General features: G+C 40.1%; 1 protein-coding gene across 2 annotated transcripts in view; it reads left to right on the top strand.

Annotated features, from left to right (window-relative positions):
• btbd11a (BTB (POZ) domain containing 11a) overlaps positions 1 to 22,260 on the top strand; it is a 203,454-nt gene that overhangs the window by 171,850 nt on the left and 9,344 nt on the right. For both annotated transcript variants that reach the window (XM_028570170.1, XM_028570171.1), the window contains exons 4-9: positions 4,045 to 4,197; positions 8,886 to 9,051; positions 13,117 to 13,206; positions 16,275 to 16,376; positions 17,210 to 17,303; positions 21,076 to 21,211. In XM_028570170.1, coding sequence (XP_028425971.1) covers positions 4,045 to 4,197; positions 8,886 to 9,051; positions 13,117 to 13,206; positions 16,275 to 16,376; positions 17,210 to 17,303; positions 21,076 to 21,211 — 741 coding nt within the window. The remainder of the gene's footprint in view (positions 1 to 4,044; positions 4,198 to 8,885; positions 9,052 to 13,116; positions 13,207 to 16,274; positions 16,377 to 17,209; positions 17,304 to 21,075; positions 21,212 to 22,260) is intronic.

Here is a 22,260-nt window from a genome sequence, read left to right as displayed (position 1 = left end):
CCACTCTGCGGGGCCCTCTGCTTCCAGTGCGGCTGTTAACCGGGGCGGACTGTCCTCATTGTTACCCAACCACGCATCGCCAGGGCAGGGATCGGCTCACGTAAAAAGGTGATGTCGGCAACCCCGACCCGCCTGTAAACACGGACCAAGGAGTTTAACGCGCTCGCAAGTTGGGGTCGCCCCGTGGTGCAATGAAAGTGAAAGCCGGCGTGCGCCGGCTGAGGTGGGATCCCGGTCCCTCGGGGTTGGGCGCACCACCGGCCCGAGTCGCCGCACCGCCGGGGAGGTGGAGCGTGTGTCTTGGCGGCCAGAGTGGTGGAGGCCCGTAGCGGTCCTGACGTGTCACACAGACCTCTGTAGTGAAGCTGCAGCCATAACCCCGCAAATGTGTCTCTCTTTCTCTTCAGTCTTCTCCTCCTCAGCACCTGCGCATGGCTGCCATTACACAAACATTTTAATACAAAATAAAAAAATAAAAGCTGAATAATAAATAAAAATGCTGACTTCCTCCATAACCTCCCTAACTTTAGTGCAACAGCGCGCTGCGTCTGATGTCATTGTTATTGTTCTTTTGCGCATGCTGGTCAGTTCAAAACCGCAAACAGTTCACACTGGAATCTTATATAGGCCTCATTTTAAAAGATAATGTGAACAGCCAAACAAAAAATCGGATCTGAGCAAAAAATCAGAATCAGGCATTAAGACTTGCGGTGTGAACGTAGCCTTAGTGGCACACCAGAGCTAGAATGTTTTCAATTGGTCTAAAAGGTTAGTACAGACATTGCTACTTTTTGTGTGTGTGATCCTGGTGTAAGATGCTGCGTGGGCTGGTCAGCGCAGACACTTCCCTAGGCATTGAGCAGATTGATGGGAACCAGAGGGCCTTCACTTGGATGGACGGATGGACAGATTTCCCAACATCTTTCCTCCACTCTGTGGAGATAAAACTCTCTCCTGACAACCCTGAGGGAGCATAAGGAATGTCAGGCGGAGTGACATGTCAGCAGGCTCTTGGGTCCCCAGAGAGAAAATTCTCTATTTAGCATTCTGCTGAAAGGTTGAAGACAAGTCGAAAGAGCCTATATAACACGCTGGGATGAGAGGGAGGGAGAATATTTTTAAATGAGATGAACCCTTCTTGGGTGTTTAGTTGAAGCTTCAGGTAAGTCTTTTTAAGGTGAAAAATCATTGAAATTACTTTTACACTTGTTACCCGACGTTAAATAAGGAGAGTAAAATTGATTTATCGCTCCAAATTTTTGAAGCTTGTAAGAAAATCTAAAGGAATTTAAAATAATAACAGAGCTGCAGTAGATTATGGTTCATGATACAGTATATCCAGTGTGTAGTCCTGCTGTCTGTATCGATGGATAACATTACCGTCACTGTTTTCATTCCAGACTGGGCCTCCCTCTTTTGCAAACCTAGAACAGTAGATATGTCTTTCGGGGGAAGCAAACATCAGAGGGAAAAGAGAGGAGGTCTGAATAATCACATTACTCAGCCATCTAAACAGCAGCAGAGACCTTGCTTTTTTTAAAAACCCTTGCCAGAGTTCAAATTCCTGGCAGACTGTAGGTGTAAAGACAAGGATAGCTTTGGTTGTGGAATGAGAAACTGATTCACACAAAATGTAGACTAGTCAAACACAGTGTGTCAATATCTAAAAGCTGCTGCTTTAACTAAACATGTGCTCACAGCTAAATTACAGAAGGACCAGGCAGCTGCATACATGGTAAACATAACAGTCCCAAATGATTTTCTCTCAGCTGGGTACGTGCTTCTGTTTGAATCATTCTTTTGAGAAATGATGGTTGCCAGAGGGTCATGAGGGAATAAAGTTCTTCAGGGACCTTTGCTGATGGATTCATAATATAATTTAACTGACTATCACATAAAATAAGCCCATTTGTTTTAAGGTTTTCTAATGTGCATCTGAGACTGCTTCATGGTTCTAAAAGCCTGAAAGGAAAATCTGTCTTATCATCTAAACTGAGATCTGGTGAGTCAGAATTATTCCCAACTCTATCATAATTAATGTTTCTTGTACAATAAGTACATTTGTTGCTAAAAGTACTTAATTGAGTTCATAAAAGTGGCATAGTCATGATGGTTAAATACAAATGGGAACAATTATTATTTTATTATCTGCTAAATGAGAAGCTAGTGAAAGCGATTTTTCCAACGTGTCTTGATCTACCAATGACCAGCTCTAAGGGCCCATATAAGCCACATGTACCAAGGCTGTCCTGTTTGTCATTAGTTCACTAATACAAAGTAGAGAAAAGGACCACTTTTATGAAAGGATAATTATTATGAATGAGGAGGATATAGTGAAGGTACACTGGCAGCGGATGGACTCGTAGCAATAATGTAGATCTATGAACTCCATCAAGTCCAGGGAAACAATAAAGTTTCATTTCGTATAACTCTCAGGAAGAAAGCGATTAACTTTATTTTCCTCAAATTATATCTTTAATGTGTGTGTTATAAACAGCTCATTCTGCTTGTGTTAGTGATCTAAAGGGGTTTAATGCCTGATGAATGACTTACCTGCATGTTGCTGCAGTTGCACTGTGAGGGGAAAAGATAAACAGCAGACAGAACAACATTAGAGAGTGTATGAGAGAAAGAGAGATTAGGTGATTTACAGGTTATGTGATTAGAGACTATACACACACACACACACACACACACACACACACACACACACACACGCACACACACACACACTGGTCCTGGAAAATAAAAAAGATGATATATGAACATGTCAGCCAGCCAAGACCCATTACTGATTTTGATTAAAGAATGTAATAACAGCATTAAGGGAGGTTGCAGCATCTACAGTAGATCTCTTTCTGTTCTGGACTAGCTGAGTTATAAATTATGAATATTGATTTAGTGTAGCTGCCTTCACAGTTATCTGTAAAGGAATCTTTAATTAGAAAGTTTGCGTGCTATCAGTGTTGGACCAGAATCTCTATTAAGTGATTTTATTTGAAAGGTGAATAAAGCAGCAATGTGTTTCAAAGGATTAGGTAATATATATTAATCTTGGCATACACATGTCACATTAATCATGATACTATATATAATAATATGGCATTTAACATTCTGTGTATCTGCATTGGTAAATGTAACTGACTGGACTTTTTTTCTCTTTTATGGCCTTCAGATCTTTTTTGTGTGCATTTTATTATACACAATTTGCATTAATGTGTTCTTCATATTGCATATAATTTCAATTTTTATGTTTATTTTAATATAAAACACCTTTTCAATGTTGTATAATGTTTGCACAGCATCACACATGCTATAGCATAAGTTTAGTAGGTTAAAGCCAAAAAAGTAGTTCTCGCCCCTGAAAACTCAAATCATAAGTATTTCTCCAAAACATTACATTCGTGGTGACAATCAAGGTAAAAAAAAAAAAAATTTAAATTTCACTTTATGAGGTTTTTTTAACATTAATATGAGTTCCCCCAGCCTGCCTATGGTCCCCCAGTGGCTAGAAATGGCGATAGGTGTAAACCGAGCCCTGGGTATCCTGCTCTGCCTTTGAGAAAATGAAAGCTCAGATGGGCCGATCTGGAATCTTCTCCTTATGAGGTCATAAGGAGCAAGGTTACCTCACCTTTCTCTGCTTTGCCCGCCCAGAGAATTTGTCCCACCCATGAAAGAGAGACATCATGGCTTTCAAATGAGCAAAGTGGCAGTTGGTCAAGGCCCAGCGAAAGAGCACAGAGAAAAGACAAAAGCAAAAGAAATCTGTCGTATAAAATAACCCAAACTCTTCTAACTTTGGTAGAAAATAGTGTGTGTATGTAGGGATCCCATCAGTCATGGTAAGAAATCAATGAAAATTATAAACTTTCAGGGCTTTTTAAAGTATTTTTTTATCAGTTTTTTAAAACCTCATCTTACTTAAATAGTACATTGGTAAGTTATTTTTGAATTATTTGAATCCTTATTGCTTGTGGATAAGGGCATTTCACATTCCTTTAAGTTTCAACAAATCGGATATGATTTGCCCATTTGATGCAGGCCGTTCCTGGTACTGCCTCCGCTGATGGAGTGGATCCGGGTGGCTGTCGCCCACACCGAGCATCGACGAAGCTTCTCTGTGGACAGCGATGACGTGAGGCAGGCTGCCAGGCTGCTGCTCCCCGGTGTGGACTGTGAACCACGACAAATAAAGTAAGGATGTGATGCTTGTGACAAAGCAACAAGCAAGCTGCTCTTGAGGCGGAAATAATCCCACAGGTTTAGTTAAACTTCAATGAGTGAAGATGGAGTGAGTCCTTCTTGCTTCTGGAAGTGTTTAATCATCTTAACATTTTGCCAATAAGCCCAGTAGCTTAACTTAGAAATCTCTCAGGGCATAGATTCTCCCCCCAAAAAGTGTTTTCCTATAAATCTATAAAGCACTCTGTTGGACTGGAACTAATTATAACATGCAAGCCAGATATCCACACTGGCATACAGAGAAACAGAGTGATTGAGTCAAAGCTATATTCAGCACAAAAGCATGCTTATAAATGTGTATAATTAAAGTATAATAAAGTGTTGGTTGGTGTGGATCTTGTACTGTAATGTATCATCAGTAAATTGCCACTTCCTGGCACTGATTGATCAGTCCCTATATAACTTCGATAGCAGGAGCTATACTTGTGTTTATTACTACTTAGCAAATGTTAGCATGCTAAGATGCTAAACTAGGGGTGATAACATTAAATCTGCTAAACATAAGCATGTAACTTTAGCATTTAGCTCAAGTACAGCCTCACAGAGCTGCAAGCATGGCTGCAATCTTGTTGCAATGTCGAACTTAAGTGTGTTCATGAGACTTGGCACTTACGAAATGAAGTCCCTCTTTCATGTCAGCTGGCTTCGTGACTTGGGGATAAATCGAAGACCACAACAGCTCTCACGGTGAATCAAAAGCCAAGGAATAAAAATGTGTTTTTAAACGAGATTTAAAAGTGTGGAGGGTGGGCGCACCTTTAATGTGTGGTGGTAAGTCATTCCACAGTTTGGGAGCAACTGCTGAAAAAGAGCGGTCGCCTCTGGTCTTCAGTCTGGTCCTGGGCACGTTCAGCCGCAGCTGATCCCCAGACCTCAATGACCTTGACGGGGTATAAATGTGCAACAGCTCAGAAATGTACTGAGGTGCCAACCCCTTTAGTGACTTAAAAACAAACAATAAAATCTTAAAATGTATTCTAAAATATACAGGGAGCCAATGGAGTGAGGCCAAAATTGGAGTAATGTGTTTGTGTTTCCGTGTTCCTGTTAGCAGACGAGCAGCTGCATTTGGACTAACTGTAGGCGTGAAAGGGAAGTTTGGTTCACGCCAATGTAAAGTGCATTGCAGTAGTCCAAACGGGTCGAAATAAAAGCATGAATCACTTGTTCAAAATTTTTAAAAGATAACACAGGTTTAATTTTAGCTAAAAGCCTCAGTTGATAAAAACTGGATTTAACCACCATGTTTATCTGCTTGTCAAGCTTAAAATCACTGTCAATTTTAATGCCTAAATTGGTAACAACTGGCTTTACATATTGCTGCAGGGAACCAAGGTTTACGGGAGTGGAGTCACAAACCCGGCTGGGTCCAAACACAATGACCTCAGTTTTTTCTTCGTTTAAATTCAAAAAATTAAAAGACATCCAGGTTTTAATATCCTTGAGACATTCAAGTAAAGGAGTCAGGGAACCGTTTGCATCTTTTCTCAGTGGTACGTAAATTTGCGAGTCATCTGCATAAAGATGATAGGAAATACCATGTTTTTTAAAAATATTTCCAAGAGGGAGAAGGTACAAGGAGAACAGTAGTGGTCCAAGAACTGAGCCTTGAGGGACTCCACATAGAAGGGGGGCGATAGATGATGTAGAGTCACCAAGTTTTACAGAAAAGAATCGGTCAGATAAATATGATCTGAACCACTGCAGGGCAGTATCATGGATGCCTACACAGTGCTCTATGCGAGAGATAAGAAGGGCATGATCAATTGTGTCGAAAGCAGCAGTAAGGTCTAAAAGCAGAAGAATAACTGCGTCCCCACGATCTGTAGTTAATAAAAGATCATTAAAAACTCTTAAAAGTGCAGTCTCAGTACTATGAAAAGCTTTAAAACCAGACTGAAAAATTTCTAAAATACCATTTGTATCTAAATAGGATTGTAATTGTGCAAAAACAGTTTTTTCTAAGATTTTAGAAATGAAAGGAAACTTTGATATCGGTCGATAGTTAGCTAAAATGGTAGCGTCCAGATTTTGCTTTTTAATTAGAGGTACAACAGTTGCCTGCTAGCAATAAGCTGGGACAACTCCTGATGTCAGACTGCTGTTAATAATTTTTTGGACAATTGGCCCTATAGTGGTCCAGATCTCTTTAAAAAAGCGAGGGGGAATAATGTCGGTAGGACATACTGAAGGTTTAAGCTGTAAAATTAAGTTATTGAGGCAAGAAAGTGACATGGGCTCAAACTGATCAAACACTGTTAAACAGGTCAGCATTTCAAAGGGGTTGGATACAGGTGGGGAAATATGAGCTCTAATGGAAGCAATCTTGTCCAAAAAAATAATGTACAAAATTCTCACAGACTTCAGAAGAGGCTTCCAAACAAGAGGATTGGGGTGAATTTAAAATTGAATCAATAGTTTTAAAAAGGGCACGTGGTTTGTTTAAATTTTGGACAATTTGTTCTTTTAGATATCTAGTTTTTTCAGCTTTCACTATTTTTTTATATGTACTCCAGCTTTCCTTTAAAATTTCATAAAATACATGAAGCTTGTCTTTCTTCCACCGACGCTCTGCTCTCCTGCACTCTCTCCTAGCTGCACGGGTAGTGTCATTAAACCATGGCTCAGATTTAGGTTTCGGTCGCAAAACTTTTAGAGGAGAAACAATATCAAGAGTGCTAGCACATGTAGAAAGAAAGGAAGAAGTTAATTTATCTGTGTCAGCTACGAGACCAGTATCAGACTGAAATGAGTTTTGAAAAACACAAGAAAACTGAGCAGCAGTGGTTGGCTTAAGCGTGCAGGGGCAATTTTTTCAGATTTAGGACAAGACAAAGTAAAATCAAATAAAACCGGCATGTGATCGGAAAATACAGCATCCTGTGTCTGGATATTTAAAATGGGCAAACCATAGGATAACACAAGATCTAACGTGTGCCCCTGTTCCTGTGTTGGTCCACTGACATGTTGAAAAAAATTAAAAGTATCAATCATATCTAAAAAATCTTTAGTTAGTGGTTTAGAGGGACAGCAAACATGTACATTAAAATCACCAACAATTAAAACTCTGTCATAATCTGTCATACTACTGGCCAAGAAATCAGAGAACTCTTTTATAAAATGTATTTCGGTGATATATCACTGCACATAGTACAGGATCCAATCGGCCTAAGACAAACGAGCTCAATTCAAATGATGAAAAAACAGATGGTGCCAAAAGCTTACAATGTAAGCTGCTCTTTAAGACAGTCGCTATTCCTCCTCCACGTCCAGTGGTCCTTGGGGAATTTAAAAAAGTACAGTTCAGAGGGTAAGAGGTCTGTGAAGGTATCTGACTCACCAGCGGGAATCCATGTTTCTGTTAAAAACAGTACATCCACAGCTTGTGTGATGAAGAAGTCCTTAAGGATGAAAGTTTTGTTCATTACCGACCTTGAATTTATCAGTGCACATTTGGTCGGTAGAGTCGAGATGTCAGCCGCAAGAGCTGACCGGCCCAGCGGCCGAAGATTGCTGTAGTTCCTTCCACCAGGACTTCGGGAACGAGGCGCGCAGGTGCGCAGACCATGTCGCTCCTCATACGGGCCTACAACAGTTATCAACCAGCTACTAGTTGGAGCAAGGGCGCGACGAGCGACAAGGCGTTGAAAGCATCGGTGACAACTCAGAGGGTGAAGCCAGCCATGCCTTTATCCGGACTAGCCAGCCACTACGCGCCCCTCTGCGTCTGCGTCTCCAGGAAGGTGGACCCTCAATGCAGATCAGATGAGCTGGGACATCCGTCAAGAGTGGATGAGGAAATGTTTTTGAACCACCCTGGGAGTAGTTTGCTGTAAAGTCCACCATACTTTTGATTTTAAGTAGCTCCTGACGATCATACACCAACAGAGAATGTATGGTCTTTGGGACAGACAGCACAAACCACACAAACAGAACAAACAGACACACCGGCGCCATCTTTGACACGAATTTCTTAAATCAAATCTTCTCTCTGCATGTTTCTGTCTCACCTGTTTCCCCCTCTCTCCCCCTTTTCTCTTCTCTCCTTCACAAACACACCACAGCAGGCACGTAGCCGTGCACAATATTTGTCACACAGCAGCCCACTTAGCGACGTCGTGTTGGTGGGTTAAAAGTCTTATCGCATCTCAAATACTTGCAGAGAAATAATGATTGAAACACTAAGGGGTGTGAATTGTCAATTAACATTTTGCTATATATGTCAGGTATAATTGTCAAGTAAAATTTGACAAACATCATGAAACGGTTCCTCTGTGACCCTGTGGGTAAGGACAGCTGTGCACAGCTTGGATTAAGAGGCTTTAGGGGAGACATGCATGAGCAATAATGAGTCACAGCAAAAGCCTTACCTGGAGAAAAGCTACTTTAGGAAGAGAAGAAAGTAGAGACCCAAGCAAAGTGAATTGACTTTGAATGCAAACAGCTTGAAATACTTGAAATAAACTTGTAAAGTTCAAGTTAATTTTATAACATTCAAGATTTTAAGTTGGGGAAAGCAAAGTAGCTGTCATTTTAAGTTTCCTTCAGTGTGCAATAGAGGTGTTTATCCATCTCAAAATCCATTTCTGAGATAAGCTCCCACTTCATCACAGTAATGGATCTGCTGTTTCCATCTGCAGAGCGGAGGATTGTTTCTGTGCCACGAGAAAGCTGGATGCCGCCTCCACAGAGGCCAAGTTTCTGCAGGATTTGGGCTTCAGGATGCTCAACTGCGGACGGACGGACCTGGTCAAGCAGGCCGTGAACCTGCTGGGGCCCGATGGCATTAACAGCATGAGCGAACAGGTCCGGCACTTAACACACACACTCCTACATGTACATACAGCATTAACATCACACACCTACACAGCGATAGTGGAGAGAGTTAAACACAATGAATTTCTAACAAGTACACCTGGCAATTCATCTCTGTTCACACATAGGCTGAGCACAGGCTGCTCCCTATGAGTCATGCAATGTGCTAAATTCTTATGCCATGATGCAACTTTTCAAAATTCACATTATTTACAAGAGAATCTTGGTTTCTTTGTGTCTGTGTTTACGATTGTTAGGTATAGCAATACAAACACAGTATACGGATATGCACAGATATAGGCAGCATCTGAATATTTGCTGTAATATTTTCACCCCACACAAATCACTTCTTTTCAGTTATTACTAAGACACACTGAAACACAGACACCACAACAACCAGCTGAACCCACACTTTACAGTAGTGTCAGGATCTCTGATGATCATCAAAGATAAATGTCCATAAATCCATTTAGAAATCATAACAAAAAACAATCTGTATAATAATTATCAATTAATCTGCTGATTATTTTCCAGTTAACCGTTTTACTAAACCCCAATGGGATGTCATTAAATTGTTTTGTCCGGCCAACACTCCAAAACCCAAAGATAGTTTGTTTATTACTGGATGATGACGAATTGGAGTGGTTGTTTAAATTTAATATTTATAAATTGGCGACTTTTGTTTCTAAAGCTTGGCAAAAAAAGACTAGAAGGTTTATTTGCTTAGGGTATGTGGTTACTTTGGCATCTGGTTCTTTGTCCTAGGTAATGGTGTCTTGTAAGCCCATGTGGGCTGGGCATATTTTATTGTATGCATGACACAATAATAAAAAAATATTCATTCATTACCACCTGAGACAATAAAGCAGCAAATCCTCATAGTTAAGATGGTGTGAGAAATTATCGTTTGGCAACTTTGCATGAAAAATGACTCACGATTAATTGATTTATATTAAAATAGTTGCTGAAAATGAAGCTGCATCGATGATTTCCAACAACTTCCAGTAAATACAAATATTTTTTTGAAATGAACACAGATAGTAGCTGTATATTATAACCCTACTGTTTATCCAAAAAATGAAGCAGAAAGGAATGATCTAATGGTCCATTTGCACCTGATACTGCAACACTTTTCCTGGACTGGTTCGATATCTCAATCTTACTGCATCCAAGTGTTAATGTCTGTAGTGATTTTCTACTTTCTCCAGTCAATGGAAATATTGGTCATTCCTTGCGCTGCTAAATGGAAGCTAATCGTGCAATCTGATTTTCCGTGGTCAGAAAGCTGTGCCTAGTTAAGTTCATTTAAGAAGCTCTTGGCAGGTCTACAGTCAGATACTCTACACACACTACAAAGCCCCTTTTTCTATTTTTTTTTTTAACATAAATGTATATTTTTTTAGAAAACATGCAGGTTTCTTGTTATACCCAGCTCCTGGCAGCTTGATTCATATCACATTCAGTCAGATGATTTGACTGGAACAGACCTTACTTTGTTTTCAGTATTTACAGGTCCTTATGAGTATACAGAATTGTATTGACTGACACTGTTCTGCCTCACTCCTCACATAAATAACAAGCTGTAGTGACATACAGGCTTTTTATTCACTTGAAAAAACAGCTAAATTTTGCTGGGGACCAGACAGCATTGCAGGAGCTATAAAGTAAAAGTTGCCATCTGTCATCGCTGCTGAGACACATTTGAACTCATCACGATGATCATCATAGTCCGCCGTCTATCGCCCTTTAGCTGTCTGCTGATTAAAAAGATTGGTGTCAAGGAAATATTTAAGAATGAATCACCACAAAGGGATAGCAGTCTTCAACATAAAGTGCTTTGGTGTGTTATGAGCGAGTCATAAAAGGCCTGAGTCGAACATAATGTCCCAGATCAGACATATGATTAAAGGCTGTTTTATGGAAGCTTGTCCACTTTAGAGTGTGCTTTGTTTTAGGCCAGATAGTCTGATAAATGGGAATAACTCTCCACCTGCTTTTAATATAGTTCTTTTGTTATTTTTCTCTTTGCAATAACACTTAGATGAGGCTTCAGGAGAGATGAGGCTCGGAGAGCATAATGTGTGTGGGTGCGTCAGGCTCAAGAGAGTGCTCTGTGTGCATATGTGCATATGTAGAGATACTGTATAACATGTTAGCATGTTAGGATTTTCACAGCCCACCTATGCTGTCGCTCTCATTGGAAAGACACGGTTATTTTGAGGCAGTTATGATTATGTCTGGTAAATTAGGCCCTCCATGAAACTGCTGGGAATGTCTCTGACTGATGGGGATGAAAATGGGCAATGAGTTATATGTAATATATGAATACTGAGTATATGTCAGTGCAGTCTTTAGTCATGGGGCTCATTAGTAGCCCAGCAGTGAACGTGAACATATGGCACTTCAGAGGTTCCTTATGTGATTTAAAGAACATTACCTAAGGAAAGACTTGGACACTAAATGACTTTGTGTTTGTTTTTTCTATAGAGCTAACGAGCACAGCTGTTGGTGAGCTCTTTATAGAACCGCTATTCTCTTTACGGCTTTGCTGATCCCACTGACATCTACATTTTTCATGGTATAGTTAAGAGAAATGACCAAAGCATCGTGGGTGTTTTGTTCGGTGCGATAATGAATCAACATGGCGAGTAGTACACTATTTGGGCATTGAATGCTTAAAAAAAAAAAAAAAGTACTCCAATCAAGTCATGTGTTAATGAACATACAAAAAGCAAACATCCTTCCTCACTGAGAAAACATCTTTGGAAATGTGTTATTGAAGTTTTAAAACATACATATAACACTATTTTCTATACCTGCCAGTGTTGCCATGTGTAGGATAATTATCCTAGTTGTACAATAATTTAGCTCTCTGTAGGATGCACATTAACACTAGAGAACTCTTAATGTATGATCATGCCAACATGTTGTTGTTTGTTTCTATGACACTATTGTATGATGGCAAACTGACCCTGGATCTATATATGATCCAATCCTAGATCTTCTACTGTGGGCACTGTTGCCACTCATAACCTCAAATAAAGTGTATGATGATGCTTCACACATTTTCAAGTCTGTTTTACAACAATAGTCAGGTGCTCACATGGAAATTGCTGTAATCATTCCTCATGTTCATACTGTTCATTAAAAGGTCATTTTCTAATGCGCTCTTAATGTAAGAAAGTAACTATTTTTCTATTTTATTTTCATCTATAACAATGCATCACATTTAATGGGATGGTTATACATTAATTGGTAAGATAACTAGTAACTATAGCTTTCAAATACATTTTGTAGAGTACAATATTTGCCTCTTAATAGTAGAATATGTAACTTCTCTGCATTAAAATGTCAATGTAAAAACGACTAGACCTATGTGTACTTACATTATCCCAAATATTTTTAACAATGTTCAGACCCAGAGAAATCTGTAATTGTATTTAAGGTAACCATCCATTACTGTTACGTGTGACAGCATCAGAGAAACAGATTTTTAACGTGAAACTGCTTTATTCAGTGTTTTTACTGGTTTAAATCACTGGGTCCATTTGGTTTGGAGAGGAGGAGACCCCTCTCCTTGGGAAAACCTCCTAGGGAAGGAATCCTAACCAGGAGAAGCTAACTGCAATGGCGGCAACGTTGGTGAAGACAACAACGCCCATGATCCCACGCTATTTCACAATTTCACCAAACTCCGTCTTTTATTATTGTTTTGATTGAGAGACCCCTAGCGGTAGAAAATGACATATTGTGCCTTCAACTGTAGTGGAGTAGAAGTATAACGTCGCCTAAAATGGTAATACACAAGCAAAGTACAAATATGTGCATTCGCAACTATGGTTTAGAACTGAACCAATTCCCTGGAAATCACAATTTCGATGGTACTACTGTACTGTTCAAATCCAAAGCATGTAGAAGTTTGTGATTGGCTAAAAAAGATCTCCTGGAAGAAATATAGTTCATCACCTTTCCTCTCTACAAAAGTACATGACAGAAATGAATAACCCAGCCTGAACCCTGTATCCCTCCTCCTTCCCCCCTCCCTCCCTCCCACAGGGAATGACCCCTCTCATGTACGCCTGTGTACGCGGTGATGAGGCCATGGTTCAGATGCTGCTCGACGCCGGAGCCGACATCAACAGCGAGGTCAGTGTTCACGAGACACCATCGGCCTGTTTAAAATGTCACATTGATTCCACATTTTTGGTTGTTGTTTTTTTGTCCAAAATGTTCATTTACATTTGTTGTGTGAAAACGATGAACCCACTTTGTGTTGCTCTTCCGCCCCTCATCTCCCCCCCTCCCCCTTTTCTGTCTTCACTGTCTCACCTGCTGTCGGCATGCTGTCTGTTCTCCTGGAAGCTTATTACATGAAGTGCACTGATAAGCAGTAAAAGAGGATACTTTTCACAATAACAGTGATCTAGAATAATAAGCCACTGATAGTCACTCAGTGCAGGCAGTTATTCCATTTTAGACTGTAGACATTCAGCAGCAGTTTGTTTTAAACTGCATCAATAATGCATTACTGTTGTACAAGAGTGTGCACTGTTACCACAGACGTGTGTTGATCTAAGAACAGTGAAAGTAACAGTGAAGCTTTACTGTTATTTATTGTCTATTTGTCCCTGCAGTGCTTCCTATGTGTGTGTTTGTAGCTGCTTGAATCTTAGTTGGCAGTAAGAATAATTAGGAATAGAAATGCTTCATGGACTCTCCTCCACCATAGTGACCTCATTGTTGATTGTTGTGATTGCTCCATTGGTTTAGTGCATGTATTCAGTGCCGGCATGTTGACTCTAAAGCAAAGCGCTACCTGTATAATTCATCTATCAATCAATTGTGATTGACGCATGTTTAAAGCATTCGTTCACCCAAATTACAAGCAACATATTTTCTCATGTTTTTCTAATGGAGTCTGGCCATGCATATCTTTTTAAGTGCTTTTGAGATACGTTGTCTATGCTATCTGTGATTTCAGTTAGCACACCAAAACAATGGAGGTAAATAGACATTTGCTTTCCAAAAACAATGTCCTGGTCTAACTAGATCAGTTGTCCACAACATGGGGGTCACCCCACAAGGGCTGCCAATCTGAAGGGTCAAACTGGTAGCCTGACAAGCCAGTCCCACATCCAGATGTTGGGTCTAGGAACTCACCATTGGCAGGGCTCAATCCGAGGGGCGGGATAAACAGTTGTCTTTCAAATTCCCTCTGCACGCAATAGGATAGCGCTACAACCAAGCAGAGCAACGCTAGTTGATAGATTAAACTTTTGCCGTATCCGGTCGGCAAAACTCTGAACACATCTTCCTTTTTTAAGAGTGACTTCAGTGCCGTTCTTTGTTCTTTTCTCAAAGAAAAGCTTAACTCCAAGTCTTCTAGAGTCGCGGCCAAAGGTGATTCGAAAGAGCACTGTTTGCCAGCAGCAGCAGCCATCTTCTTTGTTTTCAAGTAGCAGAGAATTCATGCGGAACCGTCGGAACTCTGCCGCCATTATGTTAATTATTGGCCCTGCTAGAGTTTGGCTTTTCCAGCCAACGGAGAGTTGCTAGATCACCTGGCTGCAAATTACATTTGCTGCCGCTAGGGTGCGTCTAGATTTCTAGGCTATCAAACTGGATGATTAAAGGAGTATAAGGGGTAAGAGTATGACTATGAAAATATGTTGGTTTTTTTCACAATTTTTGTCTTGTGAAATTAAGGTTACTTCTACTTCTTCAAGCCTCTAAAAGGTTTTTAGTTGAACTCCTCAAAACCCGTCTCATCTACTGGATTTAAACTTAAAGCAAGCCATAGCAGCACTACTGTTGTGTAGTACATTATCAGGCCATCTGGTGCTTTAATTATATTCCCAACACTAATTGTGTTTACATTCTTTCATTTACCTTGTGCTGTAGAGCTACAGTGGGCTATGCACATACTTATGTAACTAAAGTATAATCCAGATAAATTCAATTTTGTCTTGTCTTATTGCTGAATAGCAGACTACTGCCGCGCAGTCGCTGTTTTTACGTTCTTGTATTTACTGTGACAGAGAGCAACAATAACAGTGAGCAGCAGGTTTGCAGTGGAGATGTCTTACCTAGATGTGTGTTACTAAAAAAAGGAGAGCACTGACTTTTCTCAACAGCTTAATAGATAAAAGTTAACCCCTAATATTCTTGGCTAGATAGGTTGAAAAACACTGACCTAGATAATACCCAGAGTTCCCTGTCTACAGGTTTTATGGGGACAGTTTCAGAAAATTGTTCGGGTAAAAACTGTCCAGAGTGAGGTCTATGGGTTGTGACACGTTACTGTGAATTAGAAATTTTCAACAAAAAGTGAATTCCCAGTCACCTCCACTGTTGAAAGGTGGCGACAGAAATCTCAAAACCTCACCATATAAAACTTTTGCATGGCTAAATATGCCTAACATTCTTGATTATAATTTGGGTGAACTGGGCCTTTAATAAGTTAAGTAAAGCAGATGATGTTGCATAACGCTGATTGAAAATTCCACCATTTAAAATGTTTTGTTTAAATACCTCTCAGAGTCATGATGCACTCTGTTTCTGCTGAAACTGCCTTATATTATAATCTAATTAATAATTCATCATCGCTGTGAACACAAAAACCCTAACATTCCCTCTGTTGTTTAGCATCAGGGCTCAAATGAAATGTGACATTACATTAAACGTCTGTTCGAAAAAAAAAAAGAGGCCTGCTCCAGGCGACATTTAGAAATATTTTTTGTAATTTATTCTGCTATAAAGCCACTTTAGAAATCACAGAGCAACATTGGGGCTGTATGGCTGTTTCATTTTACTCTGACGCCGCTTTGTTCATGAGTCAGCACCACCCTTCTTGACAGTGTTTGTAGTCTTTGCCAATGTTGTGTTTTCTCTCTGGTTTCATTCCCCTTTGAAATGAAACACTATTTAAAGATGGAGCTAGGAAGATAGTACAAAGGGTGGTCATGCGAGCCATGCCCAGGCAAATATACTCTTAAGACTGAGGATTGAGATGAGAAATAGAAGTCAAGCGGCTCACGATTTTCTATGAAACTCAAGAGGAAAATCTCTCTCTGCCACCCTGCCCTCCTTTGCTTACACTTCTCCTGCTGCATACTGCTTCTCGCTCCTCCCTTCACCCCCATCTCCCGCCCTGAGCTGTGAATGTTAATGGCTGTATATATCTCTCTCCCTGAACTTCACCTATGACTTCCCAGGTGCCAAGCACAGTAAACAAGCACCCCTCAGTTTATCCTGAAACACGCCAGGGGACGCCACTCACTTTCGCCGTGTTACAGGGACACATCCCTGTCGTGCAGGTAGTGACGTTTATGACCTGTAACCCTTTGCCCTGACCTTTGCACCAAAATGAGGATATAATGATGATGATGATGATGATTATTATTATGCTGCATCACAATAATAATAATAATAATAATAATAAAAATAATAATAATGCCATTGGTCGTTTTTATTTCTCCTCCTTGATCCTGTCTGTGCAGAAATTATATGGAGAGGATTTGATCTAAGCAAACTCTCCATCTTAAGTATGTTTTTAATAATGTATGCACTTAATGTGTGTAGATGAGTCACCCAGCCCCCTGTTTTCACCAAAACTGAATCTAAGGATTGGTCCGACAGCAGCAGGGAGAAACCTCCGGAGGCAAACTAAACAGAGCAGAGCTCAGCCAGCCTGATACACAGCTTCAGGGATGCCAAATTTCAGTGTTTAGTTCATTTTTTAAATATATAATAAATTGTGTTGCAGTAGTTATTGTATGAGCTGACACTGGCTAAACGCCTGATAAACAGCATCGCCCTCAGGATTCTTTTCAATTATTAATCCGCACCAACGCAATCAGAGTTTTTTTGAGATAGAAAAAGAAACCATTTTGATTTGTTCTTTCTCAGCTCAGGCAAGTCATCGCTAACAATAACAAGCTAATGAGGAAGTGAAGATAGGAGTGTGTGTCCAGAGCTAGCACAATCTCTAAACAAGGTGGTTTAGTTTTCCAACGGTTGAGGCTTTTCCCTTTTGCAAAGCCTGAGTGTAATGCTGTCTCTCTCTCCCCCCCTCACCTGTTTTCATCCTTCCCACTCTTTGTTTTCCCCTCCTGCCCTTCCTCTCCACCTCTCTCCATTCCCGCCACAGTTGTTGCTGGATAACAGAGCGAATGTGGAGGGCGCCCTGCAGGATGGGGCGGAGAACTACACGGAGACCCCGCTTCAGCTGGCCTCTGCTGCAGGTAATCGCATACAGGCAGCAGAGATGTGGATTTCTCTTTCACTTCATATTTGACCCAAGTATTCTTACTCTTGATACGGCCTTGAAAGGTTTAGTCATGACATGCGTGATTATAAGCTCACCATAAGGCATTCTCGCTCAGCTTTTAATCATCTAATTATTTCATCACTTTCAATTACTATCTGAGATTTAAGAATGCAGTGAATTAGAAATGCTGCTTCTCATGATTGTGTTGTTGTGTAGTTGTGCAGCCACTTATGAAAGAACCTACAGTTTCATACAATCAAAATGAACTTTAAACTGACTCGAATTATCCATCAAAGCAGAACCAAATGTGCATCCAAAGGAACAGTTTGACATTTGGGGAAGCACGTTCACCTTCTTGCTGAATGTTGAGTTAGAAGAGAAGATTGATCAAATGATAAACTAAAGCCAGCAGCTGGTTAGCTTAGCTTAGCATAAAGACCGGAGACAGGAGGAAAACAGCTAGCCTGACTTGGTTCAAAGGCCACAAATGTGCTTACCAACAGCTCTAAAGCTCACAAATTAACACTTTTTAAACACTAGTGTTCAACATGCACAACGTGAAGAAGTCCTGTATTCACTGTGAGATTGCTAGGCAACCAGTGGAAACTCTTGTAATACTACAAATAGTTGTTTTTATTTTTAAACTAATAAGATAAAACGTGTTAATAAGTGAGCTTTAAAGGTGCGGATAGGCAGATTGTGTTACCTTTGGACAGAGACAGACTAGCTGTTTTCACCTCTTTCCAGTCTAAATACTAAGCTAACTAGCTGCTAGCTCCAGCCACATATTTTCTACCATACAGACCTGAGCAGACATGGCGCTCACAGCTCAGACACAAAAGTGCTATCAATCTTCTCAACAAACCCTTGTCAACAAAGGCATATATTTAGCATAAATGGCATATATTTGCCCAATGATCGACTCATTATTTATATAAGATATAACTACACTGCTGCCTTTTTAATTAATCCCAATGAAAGTGTTTAAAAGTTAATTCAAACATAACTAGGGATGCACCGAATCCAGGATTCAGTTTTGGATTCGGACGAATATTGGGCTTTTTGACGGGGTTCGGTTTCTGCCAAAAACATCTGCGCATGAAACATCTGAAAGAATACCAGCCGCGCATGAAGGAATCTACAGACAGCAGCCAAACCGCAGCAACCCCAGGTACGGCAAAGGAAGGACAGTCACAGCTAAAAACTTGTGTTAACCAGACAGCCTCTCCTGGACTGTCTCCCTACAGTAAGAGCGGAGCGACCGAACGGCCGGCTGCTGCTCGTTAGTTAACGTTAGCTTTGTAATTTCACCCACCCAACATGCCTTCATCATAAACTGTTTAGCGAAAATTTGCCAAACAAAATTGTCACTCATCTGGCGATAGCGATGTGCTATCCTACGATTCAACATTAAGTTGTTACATTTAACTATTTTAGAGGCTGTGGATGTTGTTTACTCCATTAATGTGTTTACTGTGTTAATGGCTGAGGATGGGAGTAGGATTCGGTATTCGGTTTCGGATTCGGCAGAATCTTAACCAGTGGATTCGGTACTCGGCCGAAGCCCAAAAATTTGGATTCGGTGCATCCCTATACATAACAAGTGGACATCACAGCAGTGATACTTCATGTTACAGTGAGTGACCTCAAGGAAGGTGTAGGCAGCTGCGTTGCCACGGTAACGAGTAATTCAAAACACACGGCCACAGATAATGAATACTATTAACATCCTGCTCATTAAAAAATAAATAATGTAGATGAAATAAAGATCATAATCCCAGAGCAAATGTAATGAGTGAGCACAGAATAATAAATGCATAAATTTACTGTCACATTAACTTTACAAGGGTATAAAAGCTTGAGTATTTTGTATTTTGTATTTTTTTTTTATTATAAGGATCCCCATTAGCTGACGCCTAGACGACAGCTAGTCTTCCTGGGGTCCAAAACAACATTTAATCAGACAATATTAAAACATTTCATAACGTATACTGAAAATAAAAAAATAAACTAAATACCACAATATCTGATTACAAAACTAAATAACAAAGAAGAAAAATTACTAATTAATTAATACAAATTAAATGAAAACAATAACAAACCAAGCAAATAGAGAAATATCTTGAAAACGAAGTTATATATTACAGTATGTTACATGGCAAACATTAAGGTAGCTCACATTTTATTTTTTTCCCCATACAATCAGAAACCTCATGATAAATAATTTAAATGAAGGTAAGATTTGACTTTCTTTTTAAAATATACCTTTCCTGTAATAAAACGAATGTTACTTGGGATTTTATTCCATGAAGAACTAAAGTTATTGGATTTTGGTAAAGGTAAAGTCATCTGCCCCCTACTGGCTTCTCTTGTTAAATAAGTAATGGTATCTGATCTGTAAGTTATGCTATCAAAAATAAATGATGGTGTCTGAGTTTGAATAACCGAGTGCAACAAAGTAAGCACATTGGCGAATAGTCTTTTTTCAACACACATTTTTACAACATTGAACCTAGAATTGCACGTCAGAACAAGTCGGACTGCTTTGTTTTGTGCTACTTGAAGTTTTCTAAGTAGGGTTTTTGAAGCAGATGACCAAAATAAGCGAGTAAGCAATAGGATATCAGTTGATTTTAAATGAGCAGTGTCCATACTGTATCAGATAAGATCAGCATTGAAGTGTTTAAATCACTTTTAAACTGGGACCTACAGTAGTTTCTGTTCTTCTAGTGCTTGGCAGAGTGCATCCAGGATTAGTTATGAGTTGTTTTGTTCTCAGCCAAGCACCAAAAAAAAAATTTCACAGCTGTAGTAGCTCGTCATTGTGGAGCCAGTTTTAGGTACTTTGTATACTACTGGGTAGATTAGTAGTATATAAAAAGTAACTAGTAATTATAGGTGTCAAACAAATGAAGGGAAGTAGAAGTATAAAGTAGCCAATGAGTAGCAAATACTCAAGTAAAGTACAAAGATGTCAAAATTGTACCTAAGTTAATGTATTTAGTTAAATTTCATCACCTGGTATCTTCTTAAGTTGTAGTAGGCAAAGTAATCAGTAACTAAAGCTGTCAGGTAAATGCAGTGGAGTAAAAAGTACATTTCCCCCTAACATTTCAATGTATTTTAACCTGGACCCTATTTTTCCATGTATTTGTGTGTGAAGTGATTATTCTTAAAAAAAAATCTTCGTCAATTTCCATCCACTAAAAGTGCTGTTATTGCCACTGACTCAGATTGTTATTATATATTACATCATTGCAGGTGTGTTGGATCTCACTTCCCAGAGATCCAAACTGTGTGAAGCATCTCTCTTTTCTTTGTTTGTTCGGCCATTGGAACCATTTGCTCGCAACGCTAGTAGTGACTGGAAAAAACAGTACGCTGCTTCACACACACACGACTTGAAGAGCTAGTCTATTGCGTAGGCTCTACCTACCCTCTCTGACAGACCAATGGAAAACACATCACTAACTGTGTGCCTCTTGTGATTTCTCCCTGGGAATGTCGCCACAAACACCCAGTTTGTAATACTGCAAATGCAAATACATGGGCTTCCATCAGTAGGTCATAGGCGATAGATAGTGACTTTAAAGTACAGGTGCCTCAAAATAGTACTTAAGTACAATACTTGAGTAGATGTGCCTAGTTACTTTCCACCACTGATCAACACAGATTGTTTAAAAGCATCAAATGTAAGCCTTGTTTTGGTGTATTCACGCTTTATTCGTCTGTTTCATCCTGGTTAGGTAACTTTGAGCTGGTGAGTTTGCTTTTGGAAAGAGGGGCCGACCCCATGATCGGGACCGTGTGTCGAAACGGCATCTCCTCTGCCCTGCTGGGAGACATGAACTCATACAGCCTGGCAGCAGCACACGGTCACAGGTAATACAGGCAATCACACACAAAGGGACACACACACGCACACACACACACACACACACACACACACACACACACACACACACACACACACACAGTGCCAGCCATCAGAGATATATCCATTACCACAGTATTGATCCATTTACACACTGTGCCCTGGTCCATCTGCCTCTCACAAAATCCTGCAGTATGAGAGGCAGCTATCTGGGTCTCCCTGTCAGACAGCAGGCGACGATAAGCGCTGCAGTCTATTCAGCAGCACTTACAGCTTCAGTTTGACATAATTTCCCTGCAGCTGAATAAGATAAAGCCCATTAACATTCTGGGCAGTGAAGAGCTGTCAGGAAGTGGAGTAGTATTAGCCAACAACACAATGCAGCATTATTAAGACAATCAATTATAGTATGATGATCATGCTGCAGCGTGTCGTGAGCAGGTTCAAACTGCATTAGGATTGGTTGTGAGATGGTGGGGCGTAAGAGTTTAATATAAGGCAAAAAAGAAGAAGAATTAGCAGTATTTACAAATGTTACGCTTTTACTTTACAATTTATATGCAGTTTTAAATTCTTTCAGAAATATGACTTAAGACACATAGAGGGCCCTATTTTAACGATCTAAGCGCACGGCGTGAAGCACATGGCGCAGGTGCGTTTAGGGCGTGTCCAAATCCACTTTTGGTAGTTTGACGGCAGAAAAAAGGGTCTGGGCGCATGGTTCAAAAGGGTTGTACTTAGTGTCTTCATTGATTCATAGGCGTTTTTTGGGCACAACATGCAATAAACCAATCAAAGTGTCATCTCCCCTTCCCTTTAAAAGCCAGGCACGTTTGTACCTTGGCGCATTGCTGTTATGATGGTGTATTTGCACCGTAGTATTTTTATTTGTAATCTTTTGCATGTTTGTGTGTGTGTGTGTGTGTGTGTGTGTGTGTGTGTGTGTGTGTGTGTGTGTGTGTGTGTGTGTGTGTGTGTAACAAGCATAGTGTGCGCGTGCTGAGCACGAGCCTAGGGGCATTTTACTAATGTGCTGTTAAAATAACAATGAAATGCT

The sequence above is a fragment of the Perca flavescens genome, chromosome 23 (assembly GCF_004354835.1).
Source record: "Perca flavescens isolate YP-PL-M2 chromosome 23, PFLA_1.0, whole genome shotgun sequence".
Lineage (NCBI taxonomy): Eukaryota > Metazoa > Chordata > Actinopteri > Perciformes > Percidae > Perca > Perca flavescens.
Note: the sequence above shows the minus strand (reverse complement) of the source record. Positions and strands in the feature narration are given on the sequence as shown.